At 36.8% G+C, this 12,062-nt stretch overlaps 1 protein-coding gene across 6 annotated transcripts in view; it reads left to right on the forward strand.

Moving 5' to 3' along the window:
* fgd4b (FYVE, RhoGEF and PH domain containing 4b) overlaps window positions 1-11,989 on the forward strand; it is a 17,610-nt gene extending 5,621 nt beyond the window's left edge. For 4 of the 6 annotated variants that reach the window (XM_084111252.1, XM_084111251.1, XM_084111248.1 and 1 more), the window contains exons 4-17: window positions 508-808; window positions 2,060-2,152; window positions 4,780-4,925; window positions 5,002-5,158; window positions 5,963-6,101; window positions 6,285-6,343; window positions 7,517-7,663; window positions 8,172-8,344; window positions 8,434-8,464; window positions 8,955-9,038; window positions 9,146-9,271; window positions 9,606-9,755; window positions 9,836-9,976; window positions 11,286-11,989. In XM_084111252.1, coding sequence (XP_083967378.1) covers window positions 508-808; window positions 2,060-2,152; window positions 4,780-4,925; window positions 5,002-5,158; window positions 5,963-6,101; window positions 6,285-6,343; window positions 7,517-7,663; window positions 8,172-8,344; window positions 8,434-8,464; window positions 8,955-9,038; window positions 9,146-9,271; window positions 9,606-9,755; window positions 9,836-9,976; window positions 11,286-11,534 — 1,996 coding nt within the window. In that variant the 3' untranslated portion in view covers window positions 11,535-11,989. The remainder of the gene's footprint in view (window positions 1-507; window positions 809-2,059; window positions 2,153-4,779; window positions 4,926-5,001; window positions 5,159-5,962; window positions 6,102-6,284; window positions 6,344-7,516; window positions 7,664-8,171; window positions 8,345-8,433; window positions 8,465-8,954; window positions 9,039-9,145; window positions 9,272-9,605; window positions 9,756-9,835; window positions 9,977-11,285) is intronic. The other 2 variants (XM_084111253.1, XM_084111249.1) reach the window with 1 other exon arrangement.
* Window positions 11,990-12,062: the final 73 nt, after the last annotated feature.

The raw sequence follows: 12,062 nt of genomic DNA on the forward strand, positions 1-12,062 counted from the left end.
TAATAATTAAATAAAATAAAATACAAAATTAAATTAAATCAAAAGGGGCTTTTATAAATGTATTTATACGCATCCAAAAGAGAAACCAATTTAAGGGCTTTCTGGTTTTTAACACATTTTAAGATTTGAGATTAATGAGTTTAACCTCATTCATCCACTGATTAAAGTTTAGATTTAAATCATCTGCACTTATGAATGAAAGACAAGAAATCAATAACAAAATCAAACTCTTTGTTTCCCAGACAAATACCAAACCTAATTCACTTCACAGTGAGGGGTGAGAGTTCAACCCCCTTGTATTTCGGAGAACTTAAGCAGTGTTTAAGAAGATGAGAAACATGAATTCCACCTGTTGATTTGTAATGGTTTCATGCATGCGTTCATACTTCATAAATAGGACAGTGGAGAGAAAATCACCCCCTCGTTTCTGTCTCCGCCTTTCAGACTTTCACTTCCTGTTGCAGTGACACACACACACAGTATTTTTGATCTAATACTCTCTTCCAGCGTCAGCAAATCTCCATCAGACTGTTCTCCACGCATTGAAGCTCCTGTGAACCCCGAACGCTCGGACTCGGAGGTCTTCTCTCAGGTGTCCTCGCAGGAGCCCGGCTGGCACGTCTGGTCAGGCTGGTGGTCCGAAGAGGTCAAAGGTGAAGGTGTGCTTGGAGAGCCAGAGCATCTCCTGCCACCCTCAGAAACCAGCAGGAGTGAGAGCGTTGTACAGGAACACGAGGACGAGACTCGATGGCAGGAGAACATCCTAAATGAAGAGATGCAGAACATGGAGAAAGATGAAGAGAAACAAGTGAGTTGTTATGCTGCGTTTTAGGATGTGAAAGACTAGCTTCACTGTTACTAGTTCTCGTATGAGTCAATGCCAAACACTCATTATCAGACTGTGGTACGGACATGAATGGTCAACAATTTTCACCTGTTAGATGATGAAATGGGTGAATAATGACAACAATAATAATAATTATAATTTTTGTTGTTATTAGTTTAAATAAAATGAATTGCATTTGCATTTTTTTTAAAATACAATATTTAAATAATTAATTTTAACATTGATAAAGTGATTAAAATAAAATTATTAATTATTTGTTTTATTTATTAACATTATTTTTTTAATATTTTTTTAAATTGTAAATAATTATGTATTTACATACATTTTATTTTAAGTAAATTATTTAAATGATTCATTTTTCAATTATTTATTTTTTTCCAATTTTTTTCAATTTTTTTTTTACATTTATTTTAATACAGTATTGTAATTTTGATTTAAATACTTTAATTCAGAATTATCAAATTATTATTATTTTTAAATGAGTAAAAACATTTTTTAAATGATTCATTTTTTAAATGATTATACATTATTTAGGTTTTTAATTATTACCTAAAGCTATGTAAATTATATATATAAAAAATAAAAAATAAATTAAAGGCTTTGGATAAAAGCCTTAAAAAGTTCTAAAAATTAACAAATTATTTTTTTTTTTAAATGAGTAAATTATTTAAATGAGTAATTGTAAAATTATTGTAAATTATTACATTTTTTAATTATAACTTAAAGCTATTAAAAATTATTTAAACTTTTTTTTGTAAAGGCTTTGGATAAAAGCGTCTGCTAAATGAACGAATGTAAATGCAAAGTAAAATGTATATAGATAACTCTCTATAGACTCTTTTAACTGAAAACACCCAAGAAAAATCTTAGGGACCACAAAACAACACCCTGACAGACAATTACAGCACCCTAGCATCAGGACATCAAGTTTCACATGTAATTTTCTTCGAAAAACTGCGTGAAAACTTTTTTTTGTTTTGTCATTACAGTCCTCCAAATGTCAAATTAAAGCTGCAAAACAGTCACGAATGTGTGACCAATCAGATATTTTTGTGTTATCAGAAGTGGCCCATCAACCCAACCACAGACACTGTGTTTTTCCACACAGAGAGTGTAGTTTCAGTGGCTTTCCAACATCAGACATTACCCAAGATACCACAGTGACATGTCATACTTTCATATTTAATAACAGAGAGGAAATGTTTTCGACAGGAGCAGATCAAAGAGCTCAAACTCTACAAGATCGCCAATGAGCTCCTGCAGACGGAGAGGGCGTACGTGACCCGTCTGCATTTGCTGGACCAGGTCAGTCCATGTTCTTCACTCACTTTAAAGGGATCCTTCAGCGATTAGCATTAAGCTTTGTATCAGTAGAAACCCGGTAGTATTTTCGAGTGGCCGTGCTTCCCTCCCTCATGTCCCCCTGAGACGAGAGATTTCTGTATTGTGTGTCTGGAAAAAAACCTCAGATGACGCAAAAATCATAATTTAGCTCATCAGAGGCTTTTCTGTCCAGAGGCGAGAGACTCCAGCCAGTAGGAGGAGCTCGTCCCGCATGTGTTCAACCCGCCCATAGGGGGATCTCACCATAAAACGCTGTCTTATCAGTTTCGAGTCGACTAGTAGCCTAGTTGTATCATTTCTCCCCACACTGCCCTCTGTAACCGGGAGGCGTGGCTTGGGAGTGTCCTCGTAGGGCAGCGAAGCAAGTGCATTCTGGGAGTTGTAGTCTTTCATCCACATGAGCCAAAAATACATTTTCTGGCTTTTCTCGGTATAGAAGGCACCAACCATAGGCGTCGATACCGTGGGTGCTCCGGGGCTCGAGCACCCACGGAAAATACCGAGCACCCACGTGTGCCAGACTGCCACTAGACTATATTCATTTAAAATTAAACAGTGCGGTTGGTGCTATGTGAAGCGTCTGTCACTCTGTGATTGGTTATGTCGCTGTCAGTCGCCTGCTCCATATCCTATCCACCAATCACAGTGTTTCTCGGATGAAAACTTAACCGCAATGGTGAGTCACAAATCTAATTTTTACTGTGTGGACTTGTGTGACATTGATTCTTAATTTCCCACGAAGCTGATCGCGGTTACGTGTCAGTTAAACTTTTCATCTCCAATCCTGTCTGTATTTGTGAGAAATGAGTTGAAAGATAGCCTACTTTACGGCTTTATTATCAAGTAAATAGGTGTGTGTGTTCGTGTCGGCCGCTGTCCATTTCCTAAGGTTCTGAAATGCAAACATTTTTTGACTACTTAAAAAAAAAAAAAAATGTAAAGGCCGTGCGCCCATGAGCACCCACTGAGGAAAACATAAACCGGCGCCTATGGCACCAACTTCTAAAATAATTTCACATTTCTACTACATAAATGACTCAGTTTAAATACACATTCATCTTTCCAGCGGTGAAAAATCCCTTTAAACTCTTTAAAATCACTCAGGGTTCTTTATCGGCATCGATGGTTCCGTGAACCTCCATGGAACCTTTGCATTCCACAAAAGAATCTTTATAGTGGAGAAAGATTTGTAAAATGCTCTTCAGACTAAGAAATTAAAGGTTCTTTCAAGAACTGATCATTGAAATCATCTTTAGGGATAGTTCACCCAAAAATTAAAAGTACCCCATGATTTACTCAGCCTCAAGCCATCCTAGGTGTATATGACTTTCTTCTTTCTGACGAATACAATCGGAGTTATATTAAAAAATGTCCTGGCTCTTCCAGGCTTTATAATGGCAGTGAATGGCCGTATAAGTCCATCAAAGTGCATCTATCCATGATAAAAGTGCTCCACACTAGGGATGGGCAAATGAAGTCTCATGAAACACTGAGGCTTTCCCCTGAATGTTTCGGGAAAAGATTCGAAGCATCAAGAGTGTCGAAAACAGCGCCATCTTGTGGCAGGTCAAATAGCAGCCATGTGTATGAGCAGCTGAGTGCGAAGCGCCGTTGTTTTATCCAGTAAGCACAAATAAAAGCCTGACAACGCTAAATGTTCAGTTTTCTGATAATATAATTCACATATTAAAGTGTGGCAATAAATTAAATGTAACAATTATATTAATACTAATTATAAAAATACCAACCATTGATTGATGCAAGTAAATGTTGGTCTAATTATTTTATGGTTTCTATGCTGTTTATGTGTCAGAATATATGATCATGTAACATAGGCTATAGGCTTATTTATATATAAAAAATTTTTTGTAAATGGACTCGAATTTCCAAAAACCTGTAGAGTGGTCTGGGTTCAAACACTCCGACACGCAAAGCATTCACGGACTGGAGAGAACAGGTTAATCACGTGTTTCTCTGAAAACAATACGCTTCATGAGAAATTGCGCTGCATACTCGATACGCGCTTTGAAGCTTCAGTGTCAAATGTAACATGACTACTCCACACTGCTCTGGGGGGTTAATAAAGGCCTTCTGAAGCGAAGTGATGCGTTTGTGTAAGAAAAATATCCATATTTATAACTTTATCAACTAAAATAACTAGCTTGTCACACATGCAGGTTGAAGCAGGGAAGGATGCAGGATCTACTTGCAGCAGCTTTTATTTAAACAAACTCAAAACTAGACAAATACAGACTCGGGAACAGAACAACCAAACATAACACGACAACGACAGACAAGGAACACACAGGGCTTAAATACACAGGGAAATGAGACACAGCTGGGACAAATTAACTCAATGACTAATTAACAAGAAAAACTACAAAGGACTACAAAACATGCCACAGAACAGGAAATAACTAATCAGACTAAAATAACTACGCCATTTTTTTATATAACTCAGATTGTATTCATCTGAAAGAATAAAGTCATGTACACCTAGGATGGCTTGAGGGCGAGTAAATCATGGGGTACTTTTCATTTTTGGGTGAACTAGCCCTTTAAGAGTGACGTGCGCACTGTTTCTGCAGGTGTTCTGTGCTAAGCTCACAGAGGAGGCTGGGAAGGGGGCGTTTCCTATCGAGGTGGTGAAGAGCATCTTCTCGAATGTGGGATCCATTCACACCTTCCACAGCGAGTTCCTCCTGCCTGAGCTGGAGACGCGGATGAGCCAGTGGTGAGCCTCGTCTTCTTCTTCATCATGTTCTTCTCAGATCTTCTCAGACTCCTGCTCACGTCTCGTCCTCCCACAGGGAATCCACACCCCGCATCGGGGACATCTTGGCTCAGCTCGCGCCCTTTCTGAGGATGTACGCCGAGTACGTGATCAACTTCGACAGCGCCATGGATCTGCTCAAACACTGGATGGAGCGATCGGCACAGTTTAGCGCCATCATTCAGGAAATACAGGTGCTTTTACCTGAGTTATATATGTAAATGTGTATGTGTATGTGTGTGTGTGTGTGTGTGTGTGTGTATACATACATACACACACACACACACACACACACACACACATATATATATATGTGTGTGTATGTATATATATATATATATATATATATATATATATATATATATATATATATATATATATATAAAATTGGGTCTGATTTTCCAGTTAAATAGCTAAAATATATATAAAATCAAATAATTTAAATGAATTGGTTCTGGTTTTCCAGTTAAATAGCTATAAATATATAAAACAATTATAATTTGGTTTGATTTACCAGTTAAATATGTAAAATATGTATAAAAATAATATAAAATAACTTGGTCTGATTTTCCAGATAAATGTCTAAAATATATATATATATATATATATATATATATATATATATATATATATATAAATAATTAGGTCTGATTTTTCAGTTAAAGATTTAATATATGAAATAATTTGGTCTGATTAAATATCTAAATATATATCAAATTAAAAAAAATATATATATATTCTTCAACACCAATTTCTTGAAGCAACACTGCAATTGTATCTTTAATAGAATTTAATAAATTATATTTCGACTAATTTTTTTATTGGATTGATTGAACTGTTGTTGAAATGTTTATAATGCACACATACTAGTATTAAAAGGTAGGCAATATACAGTATGCAGCACACAAGTGTTACATTCAGGAACATTCATTACCATGACTTCACAAAGTGGCATGACCTTCCAAAATGAATAAATGGGTTTGATGTGTGTGTTTCAGAGTCAGGACGTGTGTGGGAATCTGACTCTGCAGCATCACATGCTGGAGCCGGTGCAGCGGGTCCCTCGCTACGAGATGCTGCTCAAAGACTATCTGAAGAAGCTCCCGGAGGACGACACGGACCGCAGCCAGGCCGAGAGTGAGACATGTTTATGTGTTTCAAGCACAGCATGTGTGTGTGTGTGTGTCCTTCAGAGCTAAGCATGAGCAACTGAACGTGAACATACAGGATAAAGTGAAAGTGTTGTTTAGCTCCCAGTGACTTTCAGTTCCATTACTGAATGAGTCAGCTCAGATATCACTTCTCCTTCCCGTTTTCCAGAATCTCTGAACATCATCTCAATGGCTGCCGCACACTCCAACACGGCCATCCGCAAGATGGTGAGACACACTTTCACTTAACCAGCCAGTTACATGCGTTAGTCAGAACAAGATGGCCGTCTTCCTGACTGTGATTCATGATGTTTATATGCAATTGTACTCATAAATACGACTCTATTTTTTGTATATTCAAGCCACTATATAAATGTTATATATATATATATATATATATATATATATATATATATTATTAAATATAATAATATATACTGTATATATATAATATATAATAATATATACAGGTGAAACTTGAAAAATTAGAATATCGTGCAAAAGTTCATTTATTTCAGTAATTCAACTTAAAAGGTGAAACTAATATATTATATAGACTCAAGTGAGATATTTCAAGCCTTTATTTGTTATAATTTTGATGATTATGGCTTACAGCTTACGAACATTTTCAAAATTTCAGAGATTTTGAATTTGGGGTTTTCATAATCATCAAAATTATAGTAAATAAAGGCTTGAAATATCTCACTTTGCATGTAATGAGTCTATATAATACTGTATATTAGTTTCACCTTTTAAGTTGAATTACTGAAATAAATGAACTTTTGCACAATATTCTAATTTTTCGAGTTTCACATGTATATATGAAAATATATATAAAAAAATATAAAAAATATAAAAAAGTAATGCATTTATTATTTTTATTTTTTTATTTAGACAAATAGTTGTCTAGCACTTTCAAGAGACATTTTTAGCAGCATCAAATATTAATCCATTTTAGAGTTTTTAACTTTAAAAACCTTTGTAACACTTTACAACAAGGTTCTATTTATTAACATGAGTTAATTACATTAGTTAACATGAACCAACAATGAGCAATACATAGCATTTATTAATCCTGATGTTAATTTCAATATTTACTAATACATAGCTAAAATCATAAGTTGGATCTGTGTGTATATTATGTAACGGATCGGATGAAAAGTTATATTTTTATTAACTAGCATTAACAAAGATTATGAAATACTGTAACAAATATATTGCTCATTGTTAATGTTAATTCATTAATTAACCAAAGTTAACTAATTAAACTTACTAAAACCTTGTGTATGTTTGTAAATTGCTCTTTTATAGAATTTCAACTTGTTACTCACCATGAAAGTAGCTTGCATGGAGTTAAAACACCAACTAAGCTTTCAAGTCTTTTCTCTGCGTGTTTTCCAGGAGAACCTGAAGAAGCTCATGGAGATCTATGAGATGTTGGGATGTGAGGAGGACATCGTTAACCCGTCCAACGAGCTCATTAAAGAAGGACAGATCCTAAAGCTGGCCGCCAGAAACACCTCGTCCATGGAGAGATACCTCTACCTGGTGAGATCAATCAAACACGGTCGTGCATGCAAACGCACCGCAAAAAATTATTTTCTTACTCAGTGTTTTTGACTTGTTACACAGTACAAACATTTATAGGTAACACTTTATTTTACAGTGTCCTTGTTACATATGTTACATGCACTTACCATAATAATAACAGTAAATTATGCATAATTACATGCATCTAAACCTCAACCAAATCCTAACCCTATATTAAGTACATGTTGTTAATTATTATTACTCAGAACTTAAATATATTAATTACACTTTACTTTAAGGTGTCATTGTTACAGTGTAATTAATATATTTAAGTTCTGAGTAATAATAATTAACAACATGTTGGATTATGTTTTGGTTAAGGGTTAGTTGTATAATTTACTGTTATTACTATGGTAAGTGCATGTAACATGTAACAAGGACACTGTAAAATAAAGTGTTACCTGATTATGTTTATATTATGTATATTACATGATGTATTTTAATCACAGCATCCTTCTCTTTACAGTTTAACAACATGTTGTTGTACTGCGTGCCCAAGTTCAGTCTTGTGGGTCAGCGGTTCACCGTGCGCAAGCGGGTCGGCGTCGCGGGCATGAAGGTGCGTGAGACCTCCAATGACGACTATCCTCACACGTTCCAGGTGTCGGGTAAAGAGCGAACGCTGGAGCTGCAGGCCAGGTGACAACACAATCCACTCATCTGACGTGTGTATAAAGAAGAGCGTCTGTTTTAATCTCATAATGACTGTAGCTTTTCGTTGTTCACAGCTCAGAGCAAGACAAAGAGGACTGGATTAAGGTATCAGTGTCGTTCAGTTGCTCAGGGCTAAAGTAAATCTGAGTTATATGAATGTAAGGATCAGGAAAGTATTAAAGCTTGTTTCGGCCATGGAATAGAAAGAAAAAGTAAATTGTAATATTTTATCGAACAATTCTGACTTTTTTTGCAATTATGAGGAATAAAGGAGGAATTGCGAGGGGGAAAATGTCTGATTCGTGAGATATAAACTCAGAATTTTGAGAAAAAGAGTTATGTGACTTTTTACTCGCAATTCTATTTTTTTTTCAGAATTGACCGTTTTTATCTTGCAATTCTGAGTTAATCTCACAATTCTGACTTTTTTTTTTTGCAATTGCGAGATATAAACTCGGAATTTAAAAAAATGTCGTGAGAAATGACAGTTTATATTTCGCAATTGCGAGAAATTTTTTTTTTTAATATTTATATTCCGTGGCGGAAACAAGCTTCCAAAGGAAAGCATTTTATATATGGGTTGTTTACATTCCAGGCGTTCCAGGAGACCATTGAAATCTTTCAACAGAAGAATGAAACTTTCAAGTCAGCCTCTAAAGAAGTGGCGGATGAGGTGTCTGTAAGTAGAAATGTGCAAAACAGCGTGCTAAAGAGTTCAAGAGAGCGAATCCATGAACTGTTCTTTATTGAAAACACTTTCTCTATCTGGGCTCATGTGTTTTTCAGAAAGAGGAGTTGGGGAAGAGAGCCCCGCGCTGGATTCGGGACAATGAAGTGACCATGTGCATGAAATGCAAGGAGCCCTTCAACGCTCTGACCCGCAGGAGACACCACTGCAGGGCATGTGGATACGTGAGTCTGCATGCATACAAAGTTCTGTCATGAAACTCTTGATGGCGCAGGCTCAGAAATTGACCCTTCACAGGGAGTTTGATTGACAGGCGATCTGACCAATCATAATCCGCCATTTTTATCCGACAAAGCAGTCAAATACTATATCATACTATATGATCAAATATTTTTCTATTAAATATGATTAAATAGATAAATAAATAAAAATAGACTTGACTTTTTCATTTTTTCAGACTTTACATGGTTATAATATTGTTTTTTAGAAGGTTTTGAAGTGAAGCAAGCTTTCTTTTGTACTTTAAAAGATGAGCTTATGTTTTAAGGTGTGTTTCAGGTTGTGTGCCATAAATGTTCGGACTACAAGGCGCCACTGAGGTACGACAGTAACAGATTAAATAAGGTCTGTAAAGACTGTTACTTCACTCTGACTGGCAGAGTGGACACCGAGGAACCGGTTGCCGGGAAGAAAAGAGGAATTCTTGAGGTACTTGTTATTGATGTTTTTTGTTTTTCTTTCTGTCTGCGTGAACCGTTTTTGATTTTTCTCCTCCTGACCTTTACCAGATTGAAGCAGCTCAGGTCTCAGGAAACAGTGTTCTGTGTGGCTTCCTGCAGTACAGTGACAAGACTAAACTGTGTCAGAGGTACTGGTGTGTGATTCCACAGCACGAAGCACTGGTGCTTTACCTGTATGGCGCTCCACAGGTGAGAGACACTCACAATAATGGGCTAAAGATATCATTGAATATGCTGATTTCTTCTTATTATCTTTATCTATTATCAGATTATCTTTCTGTTATGTTGGCTTGACAAAGCAATGCCCTAGCAGCCACTCTGAACACATTAGGATCTGCTTAGCAACACCCTAGTAACAACTCAGAACATAGCAACTCTTGATGAACTGCTTTGAACACCTTAGCAACCACTTAGCAACGTCCTTGCTGCCATCTGAAACCCCAGTGTCATGTATGATATCAATACATTACACCCAGGAACTACTCTGAGCATCTAAGCAACACCCTAGCAACCACTCAAAACACCTAAGCAACCACTTAGCTACATCCTAGCTACCATCTGAAACCGTAGCAACTACTTTGAAGGCATTAGCAACATCCTAGCAACCATTAGAAACCTAGTAATAACTTGGAACACCTTAGCAACCACTTAGCAACGTCCTTGCTACCATCTGAAACCCCAGTGTCATGTATGATATCAATAAATTACACCCAGGAACTACTCTGAGCATCTAAGCAACACCCTAGCAACCACTCAAAACACCTAAGCAACCTCTTAGCTACATCCTAGCTACCATCTGAAACCGTAGCAACTACTTTGAAGGCATTAGCAACTGCTTAACAACATCCTAGCAACCATTAGAAACCTAGTAACAACTTGGAACACCTTAGCAACCACTTAGCAACATCCTAGCTGCCATCTGAAACATTAACAATTACTCTGAAAGCATTATCAACATCTTAGCAACCACTAGAAACAGCTCAAAACTCCTTAGCAACCACTCTGCAACATTCTAGCTACCATCTGAAACCCTAGCAACTGATCTGAAGGCTTTAGCAACCATCTAAAGCCTTGAAAACCACTCAGAACACCTTAGCAACGTCCTAGTTACCTTCTGAAACCCCAGAGACTGCTCTGAACACCTAGTGACAACCTAGCAACCACTTAGCAACATCCTAGCTACCATGTGAAACCCTAGCAACTACTCTGAAAGCATCAGCAACTGCATAGCAACAACTCAGAACACATTAGCAACCACTTAGCAATGTTTTAGCTACCATCTGGAACCTTGGCAACCACTTAACAACGCCCAAGCAACCTCTCTATACACCTTAGCAACCACTTGTCAAGTTGCTATTACCAGAAACCCTTAAAACCGCCTTAGCAACCACTCAGAACGCCATAACAATCCCCAAGCTTTAGTAACTTATCTTTTCTAGATTTAAATGTTAATATCGACTGTGACTCAGTCCAGTTTCTTTGGGATTTTTCCCCCCAGGATGTCAAAGCCCAGTGTACCATCCCGCTCCTGGGTTACCAGGTTGAGGACGTGGATCATCCTCCCTCCAGCTTCCGTCTGTGCCAGTCCAAATCTGTCCACTGCTTCACTGCCGACACGGAGGAAATAAAGCTGCGCTGGCTGAGAGTGATACGCAAAGCCGTGATCGGGGAGATGCTGGAATGCCAGACGCCAGATGATGGAGACCTTGCCAACGGCGACCATGAGGGCGTACCTGATGGCACCTGAAAAAGACAGCTGGTTTTCCACCTTTTGCACTGTTCGGTGTGCAACTCTTAAAATCCCAGCAGATTAGAAGATGTGTTGGTAAAGATAACGCTTAGGGAACAGATTGGATTTGTTTGGGAGTGTATAAATAGATGACAAATCAATATCAGATATTTTAATGCACTATAATGTCGACCTCAATCAAGACTGGTAAAACATTCAGTAATTACTTAAATGATTTTACTGACTTAGTCTACAAAAGTATTTGTTTGCAGACCAATCACTGCAAAGCTAATCCAAATTATGCTTTGTGATTTATAAGTCTTTCTCTTTGTGCCATCATCTTTTATGTATATTTTTATTTTTTTAATGCTGTTTGTCACTGTCCATAAGATTTATGCACTTTATTGCTTTTTGTAATGGACGTTGACATTAAAATGAATAAAAGAATAAAAGCTCTATTGCCTTGATCCTTAGACCTGTCTGTGGTGGATATTCTAAACACTGCATTTTAATTCATAAAAAATAAAATAAAAACTACACTGAAAA

Source organism: Abramis brama (assembly GCF_963993115.1).
Source record: "Abramis brama genome assembly, chromosome: 4".
In the NCBI taxonomy this organism is placed as follows: domain Eukaryota; kingdom Metazoa; phylum Chordata; class Actinopteri; order Cypriniformes; family Leuciscidae; genus Abramis; species Abramis brama.